At 46.9% G+C, this 18,470-nt stretch overlaps 2 protein-coding genes across 2 annotated transcripts in view; one reads left to right on the top strand and one right to left on the bottom strand.

The window, feature by feature from the left end:
* The window catches only part of FAM163B (family with sequence similarity 163 member B), a 314,838-nt gene that overhangs the window by 42,415 nt on the left and 253,953 nt on the right, over positions 1 to 18,470 (top strand). The window lies entirely within an intron of this gene.
* The window catches only part of DBH (dopamine beta-hydroxylase), a 93,367-nt gene that overhangs the window by 7,953 nt on the left and 66,944 nt on the right, over positions 1 to 18,470 (bottom strand). Inside the window, exons 7-8 of the mRNA XM_068248030.1 lie at positions 12,167 to 12,310; positions 11,757 to 11,795 (exon numbers count right to left, since the gene is read on the bottom strand). Coding sequence (XP_068104131.1) covers positions 11,757 to 11,795; positions 12,167 to 12,310 — 183 coding nt within the window. The remainder of the gene's footprint in view (positions 1 to 11,756; positions 11,796 to 12,166; positions 12,311 to 18,470) is intronic.

The raw sequence follows: 18,470 nt of genomic DNA, 5'->3' as shown, positions 1-18,470 counted from the left end.
ACAGTGTGCGGTCAGAGTCAGAGAGCTCACCTCTGCACCATCTCCCCCCCCCCCCCCCAACACAGACAGCGTGCAGTCTGAGTCAGAGAGCTCACCTTTGCACCCTCCCCCCCAAACACAGACAGCGTGCGGTCAGAATCAGAGAGCTCACCTCTGTACCCTCTAAACACAGACAGTGTGCGGTCAGAGTCAGAGAGCTCACCTCTGTACCCTCCCCCAAACACAGACAGCGTGCGGTCAGAGTCAGAGAGCTCACCTCTGCACCCTCCCCCCCCCCCAAACACAGACAGCGTGCGGTCAGAGTCAGAGAGCTTACCTCTGTACCCTCCCCCAAACACAGACAGCGTGCGGTCAGAGTCAGAAAGCTCACCTCTGTACCCTCCCCTAAACACAGACAGCGTGCGGTCAGAGTCAAAGAGCTCACCTCTGCACCATCTCCCCCCCCCCCCCCAACACAGACAGCGTGCGGTCAGAGTCAGAGAGCTCACCTTTGCACCATCTCCCCCCCCCCCAACACAGACAGCGTGCGGTCAGAGTCAGAGAGCTCACCTTTGCACCCTGCCCCCCAAACACAGACAGCATGCGGTCAGAGTCAGAGAGCTCACCTCTGTACCCCCCAAACACAGACAGCGTGCAGTCAGAGAGCTCACCTCTGTACCCCCCAAACACAGACAGCGTGCGGTCAGAGAGCTCACCTCTGTACCCCCCAAACACAGACAGCGTGCAGTCAGAGAGCTCACCTCTGTACCCCCCAAACACAGACAGCGTGCGGTCAGAGAGCTCACCTCTGTACCCTCCCCCAAACACAGACAGCGTGCGGTCAGAGTCAGAGAGCTTACCTCTGCACCCCCCCCCCAAACACAGACAGCGTGCAGTCAGAATCAGAGAGCTCATCTCTGCACCCTCTCCCCCCAACACAGACAGCGTGCGGTCAGAGTCAGAGAGCTCACCTCTGCACCCCCCAAACACAGACAGCGTGCGGTCAGAGAGCTCACCTCTGTACCCTCCCCTAAACACAGACAGTGTGCGGTCAGAGTCAGAGAGCTCACCTCTGTACCCTCCCCCAAACACTGACAGCGTGCGGTCAGAGTCAGAGAGCTTACCTCTGCACCCCCCCCCCCAAACACAGACAGCGTGCGGTCAGAGTCAGAGAGCTCACCTCTGTACCCCCCAAACACAGACAGCGTGCGGTCAGAGAGCTCACCTCTGTACCCTCCCCCAAACACAGACAGCGTGCGGTCAGAGTCAGAGAGCTCACCTCTGCACCCCCCCCCCCCCCAACACAGAGAGTCTGATTAAGATCAGAGCACACACCTCTGAAGCCCCCCCGTACAGGAATGGAGTGTGGTCAGAGTCAGAGGGCTCAGCTCTGCCATCCCTCAAAGAAGACAACAACAGGCTATCCTAGCACTAGACCGCATCATAGAACCGCCCCCAGACTGTATCTTCATGTATCCCACCATCTTCACCCAACCCAGCTACCTGCAGAAATGACCCATTGCCTTGAAGAATGATGGGGGACTATGAGGAAAAGAAGAGCCAGCTCCAGTATTTCAGTATTTAGGGTGTTCAGAGAAAACGCTCTAAAACCAGCGCAGGAGATTTGGGCGCAGCGGCGCCACCATAGGCTGTAATAGGAATTATTACTATAGAGGCGCTCAGTGAGTAATCTGTACAAATGAGTACAAATTACTAAAAAAAACACTGTAATTCGGATGCCAGCAATTGCATCATTCCCCCACTATCCACGGCGGCCTGGAGGGGGAATAGTAATCAACACCGCCGGGACTTGTGTAGGAGCAGGGTGAGCCGTTTATCAGCTGTATCCTGTGCCCTAGTCTCCCGGCAGCTGAATAATAGGTACGCATTCCGAGAATGTATGTCAGTTGGGCCCAAAAACTGCAGATCAAAGAGCTAACAGGCGACCATCACAAATCATCTGTGGCAACAGAAGAGCAACGACATAACAGAGTGAAGGTCAGTGAGTCCATGGACCCCTCTAGCCAAGTGACAACCCTACAGGCATTTGGGGTAAGATAATGGCCTCAATGTTCTTTTGGGAGATGCTTGACCCCCTATCAGCTCAGGAAACATCCGTCAATACCAGCAGCTACCTCAACATGGCTTGTGTGACCAGATGGAGCTCATTGTGACTTTGGCCTTCCCAGATGCAGCTGGACATTCACAACAGGACAATGTACCTTCTCCATGCTCAATGGGTCTCATTGCTTCTGCTAACATGGCTCCACTTGCTTCATTGTCTGGCTCAGTCACCTGATCTCAAACCCATGGAGCATCTGTGAGATGAGGTGAAAAGATCCTTCTGAAGCCTACAGATTCCAGACTTCTGGACCTCCCAGTGGGTGGTTTGACCGACTCTGAGTAACCTGCTCTGTCTCTGTCAGCTTTGTAAGGGACTTCTCTAGACTTCATGATCCACTTCTCTACAGATATCCCATAGTGTTCCCCAACCCTGTCCTCAAGGCCCACCGACAGTGCATTTTTTGTGGAAATCCACAGAGGTAGTTACACAGCTCTGCTGAGACACTGATTACCTCACCTGTGCATGTTTGTGGTTTCCTGCAAAACATGCACGGTTCGTGGGCCTTGGGGACAGGGTTGGGGAACTAGGCCATAGGATACATAGTTACATAGTTATTATGGTTGAAAGAAGACATACGTCCATCGAGTTCAACCAGTACAAAGTACAACTCCAGCCCGTCCCCCACATACCCCTGTTGATCCAGAGGAAGGCGACAAAACCCTTACAAGGCATGGTCCAATTAGCCCCTAAAGGGAAAAATTCCTTCCCGACTCCAGATGGCAATCAGATAAAAATCCCTGGATCAACATCATTAGGCATTACCTAGTAATTGTAGCCATGGATGTCTTTCAACGCAAGGAAAGCATCTAAGCCCCCTTTAAATGCAGGTATAGAGTTTGCCAGAACGACTTCCTGTGGCAATGCATTCCACATCTTAATCACTCTTACTGTAAAGAACCCTTTCCTAAATAAATGGCTAAAACGTTTTTCCTCCATGCGCAGATCATGTCCTCTAGTCCTTTGAGAAGGCCTAGGGACAAAAAGCTCATCCGCCAAGCTATTATATTGCCCTCTGATGTATTTATACATGTTAATTAGATCTCCTCTAAGGCGTCTTTTCTCTAGACTAAATAAACCCAGTTTATCTAACCTTTCTTGGTAAGCGAGACCTTCCATCCCACGTATCAATTTTGTAGCTCGTCTCTGCACCTGCTCTAAAACTGCAATATCTTTTTTGTAATGTGGTGCCCAGAACTGAATTCCATATTCCAGATGTGGCCTTACTAGAGAGTTAAACAGGGTCAATATTATGCTAGCATCTCGAGTTTTTATTTCCCTTTTAATGCATCCCAAAATTTTATTAGCTTTAGCTGCAGCGGCTTGGCATTGAGTATGATTATTTAACTTGTTGTCGATGAGTACTCCTAAGTCCTTCTCCAAGTTTGATGTCCCCAACTGTATCCCATTTATTTTGTATGGTGCTAGACCATTGGTACGACCAAAATGCATGACTTTACATTTTTCAACATTGAATTTCATCTGCCATGTATGTGCCCATATAGCCATCCTATCCAGATCCTGTTGCAATATGACACTATCTTCCTGAGAGTTGATGATTCTGCACAATTTTGTATCATCTGCAAAAATAGCAACATTGCTCACTACTGCATCTACTAGGTCATTAATAAATAAATTGAAGAGCACTGGACCCAGTACAGACCCCTGTGGGACCCCACTGCTAACAGTCTCCCATTTTGAGTACGATCCATTGACCACAACTCTTTGTTTTCTGTCCATTAGCCAGTTCCCTATCCATGAACACAGTCTCTTCCCCAGTCCTTGCGTCCTCAACTTTTGCACCAGACTTCTGTGGGGAACAGTGTCGAAGGCCTTTGCAAAGTCCAAGTATATCACATCTACAGCATTCCCAATATCCATATTAGCATTCACTACCTCATAAAAGCTGAGCATGTTAGTCAAACAGGACCTGTCATTAGTAAACCCATGTTGATGCTGAGAAATAAGATTATTTTCTACTATAAAGTCATGTATAGTATCTCTTAGTAACCCCTCAAATAGTTTGCATACAACTGATGTTAAGCTTACAGGTCTATAATTTCCTGGATCTGATTTTTTGCCCTTCTTAAATAATGGGAAAACGTGGGCTGTACGCCAATCCACTGGGACTGTGCCAGTTGCAAGAGAGTCACAAAAGATAAGATAAAGGGGTGTATCTATAACTGAACTTAATTCCCTTAGGACCCGAGGATGCATGCCATCCAGGCCAGGTGCCTTGTCTATTTTTTATTTATTTAGTCTTGCCTTCACTTCTTCCTGCGTTATTATTACAGTTAGAAGATTGAGACTCTTCTGCCTCTGTAATTTGCAACAGTGCTGTTTCCTTTGTGAAGACAGAAGCAAAGAAAGCATTTAATAACTCTGCCTTACCTTGGTCATCCACCATTGAGTTCCCACCCTCATCCTTTAGGAGTCCTATACAGTCAACCTTTCTTTTTTTAGAGTTGATGTACTTGTAAAACTTTTTTGGGTTAGATTTGATATCCCTAGCGATTTGATTTTCAGCTTCGATCTTTGCCAGCTTAATTTCTTTTTTACAATTTTTATTGCACTCCTTATAATTGCTTAGTGCAGCCTCGGTCCCCTCCTGTTTTAGGACCTTATAGGCATTCCTTTTCCTCTTCATTTTATCCCTAACCTTTCTATTCATCCACAGAGGCCTTTTTTTATTCCTAGACATTTTGTTTCCATATGGGATATACATACTACAGTATTGATTGAGTATAAGTTTAAAAGCTTGCCATTTCCCTTCAGTGTCTTCCCCTTGTAGTACATTATCCCAGTTCACCAAACATAGTGCCTGCTTATTTGATTGAACTTTGCTTTTCTAAAATTCATAGTTTTAGTGGTCCCGCTGCCCCGTGGCCTATCAGTCACCAGATCAAACGTTATCATGTTGTGATCACTATTTCCCAAATGTTCTTGAACCTGCACATTTGATACATTATCTGGTCTATTAGAAATGATCAGATCCAGTAACGCATTCCCCCTAGTTGGTTCCGTTACCATTTGAGTCAAGTAATTGTCCTGTAGTGCTGCCAGAAATCTGCTGCTTTTACAAATCAGGCTTCATAGAAAGTCTCAGAATAATCCAATGCTTTATTCTTATTTATTCTTGAATGATTTGAGCTCTGTGTTTTGGGTCATTAACCTGTTGGAGAAGCATGAGAAGCAACCAAAACCAGTTTTTGAACACTGAATGGTATATTTTGCCCAGAATGTTTTGATAGTTTTGAGATGTGATCGTTCCCTGCACTGGCTCAGAGCACCCCACGTAAAAGGGCCACTCTGCTCAGAACCGATATTTCAGTATCCTGTAGTTTAAGGGATTTATTATTCACATTCCAAAAACGGAACACTCGGGCAAATTAATCAAAATCAGCGCAAAGAGGACTGGATCAAAACAAGTGCAAGAATGGAGCAGCCAATCAGCATCCTCGATCTGGGGGTCTGATCCAATCTGCTTCAGTTTTCATTGCACTCGTTTCAACGTCTGCCCCAATCTCGAAGGCAATTGTTTTTTTCCAACAGCTCTTCAAACACCTGGCAGTCCTGTTCAAAACCCTCAAACATAAAGCAATAAAGCAGCTCAGAATGTCAGCCAGAGTAACTTGTACACTAAGGTTATGTTCACATTACTATTATTATTATTTAGTATTTATATAGCGCCGACATATTACGCTGTACAGTGTATGTATATATATATATATATATATATATATATATATATATATATATATATATAGTCTTGTCATTAACTGTCCCTCAAAGGAGCTCACAATCTAATCCCTACCATTGCCATATGTCTATATTATGTAGTGTAAGTACTGTAGTCTAGGGCCAATTTTTAGGGGGAGCCAATTAACTTATCCGTATGTTTTTGGAATGTGGGAGGAAACCGGAGTGCCCGGAGGAAACCCACGCAGACACGGAGAGAACATACAAACTCTTTGCAGATAGTGCCCTGGCTGGGATTCGAACCAGGGACCCAGCGCTGCAAGGCGAGAGCGCTAACCACTACGCCACCGTGCTGCCCGAACTGTAAATCATATAAGTATAAGGATATATAGTAAAAATAAAATACTTTTGAAGAGACAAAGAAGTTTCAAGATGATCTTAAATTTTAACGTATCAAAAAGTTCTTTTGTAAAAACAGAGTTCACAAATCTTCAAGCGAATTCATCTTTGAAAACAACATCCAATTATCAAGTACCGAAAACAAAAAACAACAAAAATTGGGACGGGTACCATCTGGACAAAATCAAGCCAGGAAACACCACTTAGACTAAAGGTGGCCACACACGATACAATAAAATGATCCGATTTTACAGCAATTCGATGAAAACGATCGTATCTCTCGAAAAAATCGAAAGCTTTTTTTTTCATTCGACTGAAAAATCCGATCGGAATTCCCGTTTTTTTCGATTTAAATCGATCCGGAATGCCAGATATTTCTGTTCAATTTCTCTAAAGATTGTATGGTGTGTGTTGCATTGCAAGTTTATTAATATACACACCCTAGCAATTTTCTCAGAGTTTCCAATCATTTTTATCATAATTGGGGAAAAATTGAACATAGGTGTGTGTGGTACGTTGGTCATATTTTTTAATTTGTTACAATCAGTCAGAAAAATTGATTGCAATTCTTAAATTGAACAGATATTTAAAAAATTGTATGGTGTGTGGCCACCTTTACATTGGACACAGCACACAGGCGAGATGGACCACACTCTCCTGGTACATCTTGCCCGTGCACTGTGTCCAATGGTAGTCTAAGTGGTGTTTCCTGGCTTGATTTTGTCCAGATGGTACCTGGCCCAATTTTTGTCCTGTATATTACAGATTACAATTGTTTGTGAAGGCCTGAAGAAGGTTACTCCGAAACAAGTCAACGTTGTCGCCTTTTTAAACAATTGCATATTTCAACAAGTTTCATGGAAAGGACATTTTCCATGAAACTAAGTATTTTTTCTCCCTTTCTTTTATTTTTCATACTGGCTATTACTGTTTTAATAATTGTTGATTTTAATAATTGTCTGTATATATTAATTATTTATATTGCCGTGAATAAACGACTTTATCCAAGTCATTCACTGTTCCGCTACCCTGCTTCGCAGCCGCACAAACTGAACCAGACTTCTGAAGAGACGCTACTATTGTATTGTTGCTAGCTAGACAGAATACAGCGTGTTTTAACCGTTTTTATTTGTAGATCTAGGCTCAGACAGTCAGCGGGCTCCTCTGTCCCATGGCAACATATGTTTTCGGTACTTGATAATAGGATGTTGTTTGCAAAGATGAATTCGCTTGAAGATTTGTGAACTCTGTTTTTACAAAATAACTTTTTGATACATTCAAATTTAAGATCATCTTGAAACTTTTTTGTCTCTTCAAAAACATTTTTTTTTTTACTATATATCCTTGTACTTATATGGTTATATGATTGGTGTTCTGGCACACCATTGAGGATATTTTTTTTTTTTGGGGGTCTCCCAATTTTTCCAATTACACATTGTAAATCGCCAGCGCTTTTTCAAGCGCTGAGCAATTTTTTGCTATTTTTAAAATCGCCTTTTCCTGCGCTTTATAAGCACTTTTCTAAGCGCTTTGGCGCAGCATTTATTTTCACTTCCTGATGACTGTCAGCAGTTGAACTCTTTCACCCGGAAATAAATACAATGTATTTATTCATCAAAGCGCGGGGGAAATCGCTATACAAAGTGTTTGTTTTTTCAAGCGCTTTGTGATTTCCCTATACCTTCCATTATAGGCAAATCATCTAGAAAATGGTACAGGCAGCGCTTTGGTGAGCGGATCGGAATTGAACCGCTCATATGTCAACTCTCTTATAGGGAATCATTGCACAAGCACTATTAGGGTGATTTTCAAAATTGCCGGCACAAAAAAAACACTTTTAAGGGGGCCATACACTAGCCAACCAACCAATCGACCATCCAATTTGATTATTATAATCGAATTGGATGAAAATTGGTGCTGCCAAGTGCATGCCCGATCGACAATGCGGCCAATTTCGGGACAGAAATTGGCCGCACGGTCGATCGCGCATGCTGGAAGATGTCGGGCCGAAGTTGGTTGGTCGGGTGCTCGGCGGTACGGCGGCTGAATTGCGAACGAGCGACGAGACGACGAAACCCCCGCCGCTGCAATCTATAAATGTATGTAGTTGATGTGCATTTATACATTACCTGTCCGGTGTCAGCCTCCACGCGGTTTCCGTCCATCTTGCCGGGTTCCGCATACACGCCGGAGGCGCTATGTCTGACGTCAGACGCTATACGCCGCTAGCGTGTATGCGGCTGTTACCCGGCGAGATGGACGGACACCGTGTGGAAGCTGCTACAGGACAGGTAATGTATAAATGCACTACACTACATACATTCATACATTGCGGCGGCAGCAGCGGGGGGCCGTGGCGGGGCGGACGCGGTGGGCTCAGCCGATTCCCTGATGATTTCATGCTGAAATTGGACGGGAATCGGCCTGTAGTGTATGGGCAGATTCGATTAGAGAAATATTTGTCTCTTGGTCGAATCTGCCCATAATCGTTCTAATGTATGGTCACCTTTAGTGTGAACAAGCGCTAAGGAATGTAACTTGTGCTACACTCCGTGATCTATTGTGCATTTCATCATGATGCCCCGTAGGTGGCGCCACATCTACCAGCGCGCAGTAGTCCAGTGGTTCCCCAGGGGCAGCACAAGCCTCCAAATCTCTGCATTCCTCTGCAGAATAAATAAATAAAGGGCCCAATAATATAGAAAAGAAGAAAGCTGCGCTGCCAATTACCATATATTCCATTTCCTCTGCCTGAGTTTAATAACGGATATTGGATATTCAGTATTATTTATTATTACTATTCTAAGATGGTGGAAAACACGACGTTAACAACGATGGGACTGCGCTGAGAAATGAGCGCTACGATGACCGGATGATCATATGAGCCCCGCCCACTATCGCACGGGGACTGCGCACAGATTGAGGGATTTCCGCCCTTTTTAAAATGTAATTTCACTTTAGGTACAAAGTCGGTGTCATTTAATCCCATTCGCAGAGGCGCTCACTTCTGCATCTAGACCCATTGAGCTATACTCCTGTTTGCCTGATGAAGCAGGACCACGCCTGCGAAACGCATTGCACTAAGTGGAGTTCAATAAAATATTTTTGTATTGATATATTGTGACTCAATTGAGTTTTATATTTTTGAGGGAGGTAAGTCCACCTGAACATCCCCCTCTTTTAGACGGTTTTTCAACGTTTTTATTCTACTCTGGCGCCTCTGTACACCAAGCCTTGCTGTAATCCCATTCGAGGTCAAGGAGCAAAAAATTTGTATGATTAAAAATACATAAATATAAATAGGTACAGTACATTTCTCCCAGAGTAAATTGCACAATAAATGACTTTTTGCCTATGTCACTGTGTGATTTTCACTACCTACTATAAGTAACAGCCACTTAGGAAACAAGTCATTTTAGTGAATTGTACTCTGTGGTTTTGTCTTTTAAACATTTCCATAGCAATCATTTTTGAATCCTCTGTTATTAAAGTTATCTTTCAATTTGAGTTTTTGCTTGACTACAAATCTGGGTTTCTGTCACGGAACAGCCGTGAGAAACGAAAACGCAGCCGCAATCGTTTTCCTGCCTCGATTGCCGTTGCGCTGCCAAATCAGAATCTCATGTCTCTGGATACCAGGCAGTCCAGCCTGGAGGGTCTCTGCTGTCTTCATAAGAGCAGCAGAGTTCTTTTCATGAAGCCTGGTGCCTGTGACTTGTTAGCCAGAGGTGTAAACTCACATTCAGATGTTAACCAAAAGGTCCTTTTCAAACAGCTAGATCCCAGGAAGCCAGTCACAGCTTGACACCAGGCAGCCTGGCTGCAGCCTTACCAGGAAGAAATTAATGTATTATATAAGTTTTTGCCTATTTACAGAATACAGTAAATAGGGTAGTTATGAGAGCGGTATCATTGGATCCGTAGGGTCATGCTGAATCTCTTGATACCAGTCGAGAGGGGCCCAGGGCCCCTACAACCCAAGTATGAATCTTCTCAGGAACCTGACCCGCTGCCCTAGCCATGTCTGATGTCATATTAATCTGTATTTTCCGACAAGTATTAATCTGTTATCCTTCTAAATATAACGTGTATCGTTCATGAGTTACGGCATTTTATAAGTTTAGCCCTAAAATCTCTCAGAGGGAATGAACTGTCATTGGTGGGTAACTTAGAGGGGGCCGGCATTGCCACACCCCCAAACCAGCTTCATCAAAAGCACATGGCCGGTAGGCGGGCCCTGATTCCTCCATTTTTCCACCTTCATGAACACACGGCCACCCTGAGGAACAAGTGGTGGCCATTTTGCTTGAACTTAGCTGAAACAAAGAACTTTGCGGAACTTGGAACCAAGGACTTGATGATTTTCCCACAAAAGGACATTTTCCATGAAACTAAGTATTTTTACTCCCTTTCTTTTATTTTTCATACTGGCCATTACTGTTTTAATAATTGTCTGTATATATTAATTATTTATATTGCCGTGAATAAACGACTTTATCCAAGTCATTCACTGTTCCGCTACCCTGCTTCGCAGCCGCACAAACTGAACCAGACTTCTGAAGAGACGCTGCTATTGTTGATATCTAGACAGAATAGGGTGTGTTAACCGTTTTTATCCGCAGGACCAGTCAGGCAGTCGGGTCCACTGGCCCATACCAGTGGTGGTGGCAGTTATACCCTGAACTAGTGTGTAAAGTGTATTTCCGTAACCCACAGGCTCCCTTCTGGTCGGGCTGCTGCCCAAATTTCTGTCGGTTTCTGCACAAAGATCGCGACCAAAGCTTGCATGGTCTGTGTGCTGAAACCGATTGGAAGGCAATTTGCGGTCTGACCACTAGGGCTCCTGTGACAGTTTCCCCGAGCTGCTGGGGTATTCTAACAATCTCTGAAATACCCAGTAAAGTTATATTGAGACAAATCCACAGGACTTCTAGGGATCAAAGAGAAGAATCAAAAACCCGCCTCCATTACCATCCCACCACTGAAAAAGCTACACTGCATAGCATTATGCCTTCTCAAACACAAGGTAATTGCAATAATTTAGCTCTAAGTAAGCGAGAAAGATATTCCATAATGCATCACTGCTGAATATGCAAATCATTCCTTTATAGCCATGAAAAAACAGACACACTTCCAATTACCCATGTCCTACCCACAGAGCCATATCAGTCTGTTCCTTTTCACTAATCAAAACCTAACCTGAAACAGCCGTCTGCAAGATGAAGGGAGGGGCTAAACTATCATTCAGATTTTATGGCTGTCTCCACTCACTTCCTGCGCTTGGTGACATCACATGAAGTGAGGGGACATGGTTTCCTTTGCTACAAATCTGTTACAGCTAGGAGCTGGACCAGTGCTGCGGCTGCAATGTCTCATTGGTCCATTTTCAAGCTCCATAAATTTTATATAAACTTGGTGCGAACTGGCATATCACTGACCAGCCATGTATCACAGACCATCCGCGTATCACTGACCATCCGCGTATCACTGACCATCCGCATATCACTGACCATCCCCAACACAGATTGTCACAAGTCATTTACACAAGAAAACTCACCGGCAGGACTTGGACGCTTTTCTTCAGCATACGGATTTCCTGTCAGCGATAAAATAAGAGACGTCATTACTCTTTAATGTCACACGGAAAATACTGTGTCAGTCCATCACCTTTACCTGGCAGACTGCTGGGAACACTGCGGAATGGCTAGTGCAACAGCAGGCAGGATACTGGTAAGGAAAGCTGGGATATGTAGTGCGACAGCAGAAAGGACACTGATAAGGAATACTGGGATATGTAGTGCGACAGCCGGCAGGATACTGGTAAGGAATGCTGGGATATGTAGTGCGACAGCAGGAAGGACACTGGCAAGGAATTCTGGGCTATGTAGTGCGTCAGCTGGCAGGACAGAGGCAAGTATTGCTGGGATATGTAGTGCATCAGCCAGCAGGACATCTTGCGATTGTTACCTGGAAGTGAGGACTGAAGTGTTTGTCCGCATTCACCACCCCGACCTGCTTCCCATCCCGGACGATGACGGTGGTGACGGAGCGACCGGTCAGATGGGTGTGCAGCTGCGAGGCGAAGATGTGGATCCCGTCCGGAGGAAGAGCCTGAAATCCAAACAGCGGCCATTATTATAACATCACAGAGCAACCATGACAGGACATCAAGTCTCTGCCCAGGACTGTTCAATTCAGGGGAGTGGGGAGAGGATAGGTCTGTTTATTGGGGAGTCACCACATACCCTGCATAAGAGGGGTAGCTCTGCCGATCAGGCCATGTATGGGCAGACCGACCAAGAGACAGATCCCACTCTGATCCAATCTGACCGGAGGAAGATCTGCTGGCTGCCCACACACTGCAGACTCATTACCGATATGTATTTCAGCATGAAAATGGCCTAGCTCCGCCACCTGCCAGGCTGCCAAGCAAGTGTAGAACTCCCCCCCCCCCCCCCCGTGCCGATGCAGTGTAAAACCTTCGCCACCAGATGGTCGATCAAGCCGCAAATTCACTGGATGCATGTATGGGCACCTTAAAGTGAACCTCCGGACTAAAAATCTACTCAGCAGCACTGAAAAGGCTTGGTGTTTCTTTAACAGTTTCACAGCATCAGAACTTTGTTTTTCTTACCAAAGCATCATTTTTAGCTGCATTTTTAGCTAAGCTCCACCCATCAAAGAAAAAAAGCCCAGGCTTTTTTCCCTGTTGCTGTGCAGAGCATGATGGGATTTCCTATGTTATTATTCACGTTGCCTAGCAACTGGGAGAGGTGCTCAGAACACAGGACAGTTGGAACTGTGTCTCATGCTCCCTGTCACCTCCTTTCAACCAAAAAGATGTCTGCCATCATGAAATCAAACATTTGCCTGTTCTTTTAAAACAGGGTGGGTAAGAGATTATATTAAATATCTATTTTAATTAACATAACTAATGTAACTTAATGACAGTCTGTTTGTTTAGGCTGGAGTTCCTCTTTAACTCTGCAGATCAGATTTCTAGATAACAAGGGAAACCACTTATGCCCAAGTGGAGCAACAAACTCCCCTAGCAGGCTGATGGCTTCACTCATGAGATGCAGGAAACCGAGATTATGGGACCAGAGTGACTGCTAATAAAGTGCTCTTCTTATGGCCCATACTCACGGGCAACTTTTAGGGCCTGTCGCCAGCACACGTGAGCGCAGGGGAGGACTGGCCAGGGGGGAAGGAGGGAGATTTCCCCCCAGGCTGACTCTCATTTAATGATTTAGGGCTGGCACTGTGCCTGGTGAATTCAGGTTTTTGTACAAGGCAATGTGAAACACTAGGCTGAATGAGGGAAATAAACGCCCAATTACAGAGCAATTGCAGGGCGGGCAAGCTAGTAAATATACACAGCATGATACAGAGCAGAGGCTTGCCTGCAGGGTCCGTGGGAAAAAAATGTGTCTGGTCTCTCACCATTGATAACTGCATGTGCACAGCTACATAAGATATTGTCTAGGTTGAAAAGTTTGACAGTCCCTAGACTCCAGAAGGGCTGCTTGCAGACAGTCCCTAGACTCCAGAAGGGCTGCTTGCAGGACTTGTGTAAGAGATAGAAACCTCAACCATTGTAACTCAAAATGTATTATGTGCCCCCCGATGCCAGTGCATTTATACTTTAGCTGTCACACTGTCCCTCGAGTGTCCTTGCTGTATTTCCCACGTGACTACCGGCATATAGCTCGTGGGACACGTGTGTGATGTCATTTGGGCTGGGCTGCCGTGAAAACGGGCCTCTAGTTTGTGTTTTCCCCCCAGGCCAAAAGGTCCCAGTCCTCCCCTGCGTGAGCGCCTCGCCAGGTCCCTCCGCGTACACACGCGGAAGAGGGACCAGCGGCGTGACGGAAGCTGTCGCCGACGTTCCTCCTCCCCCCGCCGGAAGCTCCGTATACTTCAATGGAGGTTGCTGTCGCTAGTCCGCGTACTCACGCGGACTAGCGAGAGTTGCGGCGGAGTTGCGGCGGCGACTGTCGCCAGGGGATTGAGCACTTCAATCGCCTGGCGACATCAGCGACGGGCGACAATTCGGGGTGCGCGCCCGTGCAACGGCGCAAACTCACGGGCGACCTGTCGCCGCAACACGCGCGCCGCGTGTTGCGGCGACAATTGTAGCCCGTGAGTATGGGCCATAACAGCTTGACTTAGGGCCTTTTTCCACTAGCCTGCGATTTGCTTCTGATCGCAAATCACAAGGTACATTAAACTAATGGAAACTGCAGCAGCAATTTCCATTAGTGCGATCCGATTGCGATGCGATTTTGGTCACATCGCAATCGTCGTTCTGCCGCGTTTTGTATGCGATTGAGCTGGACTATAATGAGTATAGTAGCTCAATCGCAATCGCATGGTGGAAATTGAAACGCGATTGCGATCGGAATCGCGATCACGATCGCATTTCATAGTGGAAAAGAGCCCTAAAGGTTCGCTCACACACACACAATTACCAGGGGCAAACGCAGGATTTTTAAGGGGGGGGGGGGGGGTTCCTGAAAGGTCCAGAAGCACTTATGTCCCGAGTGCTTCCGAATACAGGTGGCTCCATACTGCCCATGCACAAAAGTGCGCTGGCGTATTACGGAGCTGCCTATCTTTGGAAGTACTCAAGGACACAAGTGTTTCTGAGGGCTTCTGGTAGCAGCAAATTTGAACAGGGGACAGCGCTGGAACAACTCCCCGAGAGAGGAGCGGGAGATACTTAGTTTGGACAATTCAGTGGAATATGCCACATAGTGTCACATAGTGCAAGCGATACCCATATGATGCAGGGATATATGCATCTGCGGAAGATGGCGGCGCTATATAAATAATAATAATTTGCCTCACCAGAATTGCACTTTTATTTAGCTTTCCTGTATGACAAGACACAGCCAGCCAGCACTAGGGGAAGAGGGAAACAAAGGTGAATGAGGGAGGCTGGTGCACACCAAGAGGGCTTCTGAGCGTTTTTCAATCAACAGTGATTTGAAAAGCGCTTGGCTAATGTTACCCTATGTGGGTGTTCTCACAGCAGCGTTGTGACTTTTTCAAAATCGCAGGTATACTGCATGTAGCATGTTTTTGAGCGATTCATTCAAAAATCGCTCTGAAAATCGCTTCACAAAATCACACTCACAAATTGCTAGTGATTGCTATTGTCATTTTGGCGTTGCACTAGCCCAGAGAGAGGAGTGGAGAAATTGAGAATAGCCTGAGATGGAGCAGAGAACTTATCTGTATTGCAGTCCCACATAAGACAGGCTACTTGCCTGTAATCAGACTCCTGTCCCTGCCAGTCTCTCACACAAGTCAGAAAGAAGCCCTCCTGGAGTCTAGGGACTGTCAAAAACTTTTCAACTTGTTTAACACCTTATCCACACATGCAGTCATTATAACAATTGGGAGAGACCAGACAGATGTTTGCCCAAGGACCCTGAGTCCAGGCAAGCTCTGCATCATGCTGTGCATATTTACCAGCTTGCCTGCCCTCTAATTGCATCATGTCTGACACTTCTGTGCTGTGGAGAGTCCAGGACTCCAGAATCAACATTCTCTCACTGCAGGCTGCATCTTCTTGTGAGGGAAGCTCGGCTGCCTCTCTCATTCTATTAGCTGGAGGGAGGCACCAGGAGTAAGAAGGGAGGGAGAATGAGGCTGTTTATATTATGCGGGCTTCCCTGGCTGAATACACAGCTCAGTGCAGGGGGGGGGTTCCAGACACCTGGAACAGCCCCCTCCATTCGCCAGTGATTACGGTCACCCACATGTATCAGGACTCCATCCCTCGGACAACCCTCGGTTGGGAAGGGGTTATACTGGACCCATTTGCTATAGGGGGAGAGAGGAGCTGGGCACTAGCCTGGTTTATATTTACATAGCCCTATTGCACTGCCCTTTAGCCTGGAGAGTGGTGTCACCTGATGCGGTCCGCACCTAACGCAACCCCCTCGTAACGCCACTGCCTTGTGGCACCAGGTGTGTGTGTATGACGTTACATGCGCCACATTCGGTATACGGCCACGTGGGGGTGCTTGCAGTAACAGTGGACATAGGGTGATGGAGGATGAGGGCAGGAGTCTCGGCAGTGGGACAGGTGAGATATTACACCGCACGGGCAACGGGGGGACATTTTACATTTGAGGGGCAGTTTGGGAAGCACCGGAGCAAGGCCAGTTCTGGGGTAGATTTCATGCTGAAATCTTTCGGCAATCGGCCTGCGGTGTATGGGAAGCTAACAGATCTCTCCGATCAGAGATCTGTGTATTATTGGTCGGTCTGCCCGGCATCATTAGATGAATATATATATGAATTTCACTGTATTTTCGGCTCTGTATACCAAGGATCGCATAAACGGTAACGTGAGCAGACGTTCATCACGAAAGCAATCACGCATTTTTCTGAGAATCATTAGATGGGGAAACATTGAGAATTTCCGTCTCCTCGCAGCGCCCCGCCGAGAGGCACGTCCCTCATTGGCTGGGAGAGCGCGCTGGGACGGAGCAGGTTAATTCGCGGCGGAGCTCGAGACGTTGCTTGCGACGACTCCTCCGGTTTGCGAAGCGTGTGCTGAAACATGTCAGCCTGCTTCAAACACCTGATGGTAATTATCAGCTTAAAGCAGCAGAAAGAGAAAAAAATATATAAAACTCATGTTTTCCCAGCGCTGCTCAATAATGGATGCCGCCCTGCTTAATTTAAATGTTTCTTCCGCCTCGCTGGACGCGGTGGAGCGACGGCGGCGACTTGGAGAGACGAGGAAGGACTTTGGCATTACTGGAAGTCTGAAACAAGATCCAGTGCGGGAAAAACATTTCTAGAGAGGAAGAAAAATCTCTCTGGGGTGTTTAGCACTGTCTGTGGCCCTTTCTCTGAGACCTGCCCCTCCCCCCTCGCCATGCTGCTGCAAGGCTATTAACAAGCCAACCCCGCCCTTTCCACACAACACCAACCCTTCCCTCACTCCACTGGCTACCAATAAAATGGCTTATTGACATTTCAAATCCTTGCACAATCTGGGCCCTGGATACCCGAAGGCGGGGCCCTGAGGCCATACCTCCCAACTTTTTGAGATGAGAAAGAGGGACACTTAAGCCATGCCCCTGCCACACCCCTGATCAAGCCCCGTCACACCCCTATGGGTGTGGCCACACACTAGCATGTGGGTGTGGTCATGGGTGAGACTGAAGCCCCAAAAAAAGTTTTTACCTCTTATTGAGTTTAAGGATGATGACTCTGCCTGGGGGACATCCGGGGCACTCCAGAATAGATCTGGGGCATGTGCCACTGATCTTTGGAGCATCACACCCCCCACAATCTTAGATCAAAAGGATGTAATAACTTGGTCACCCCCAAAGTCCACCTCAAAACCTTTGTAGACAGATCCTTGTGTCATGCTGCCCCTACACTTCGGAATTCCCTGCCACCCCCATCAGGACAACTCCATCCCTGGAAGCATTTGTCCAAACTGAAAACCCACCTGTTCAGTCTGGCATTTATGAACACCTATTTCCTCTGTAAGCCTGCAACCCTCCATTGATCTGACACATATCTATGTGCTTTGAGTCCTATGAGAGAAAAGCACTTATTTGTTATTGTATTCAGGGGCGTAACTAGAAATCACCGGGCCCCCCTGCAAAAATTTGTATTCACCACCCCAACCCGCTTCCCCCCCCCCTGGGCCCGCTCAGGGCCGTTTTGGGGGGCAGGAGGGGTCGCGGCATGAGGAGAGAGCATAGCCGAACATGGGCGGGGAGGGGCGACGCTTCCCCCCCCCCCATCACCTCGGGATCTCCCCTCAGCGCTCCCCTCCTGCAATTATCACTGGCAGTGGGCGGCGGCAGGAACACATACCTTCATCCACCGCGGAGGTTCCGCTCTCTAAGTGTCTGACGCTACTTCCTGTTTAAAAAGGAAGTAGCGTCAGACACTTAGAGAGCGGAACCTCCGGCGCGTGGAACGCATGTGCTCCTGCCCGCCGCTGCAGCCACTGATAATTGCAGGAGGGGAGGGCTGAGAGGAGAGCCCGATGTGAGGGGGGGGTGGAGTGTCCCCCCTCCGTGACGGTGTGTGCCCATGCTCTCTCCTCATGCCGCGACCCCTCCTGCCCCCCAAAATGGCCCTGAGCGTCCCCCACGGGTGCAGCCCCTGTTGTTACACCCCTGATTGTATTGTATTTACAACAATAAAAAAAGTGGCCTTTTACTGCCCGACTTTGGCCGTTCTGCCGCCGGCATGTGTCAGATCCTCTCAGCCAGGAGCACACCGGGGT

Source organism: Hyperolius riggenbachi, chromosome 8 (genome assembly GCF_040937935.1).
Source record: "Hyperolius riggenbachi isolate aHypRig1 chromosome 8, aHypRig1.pri, whole genome shotgun sequence".
NCBI classification, from domain to species: Eukaryota; Metazoa; Chordata; class Amphibia; order Anura; family Hyperoliidae; genus Hyperolius; species Hyperolius riggenbachi.
The sequence above is the reverse complement of the archived record's forward strand: the minus strand, read 5'-3'. Positions and strand labels throughout refer to the sequence as shown.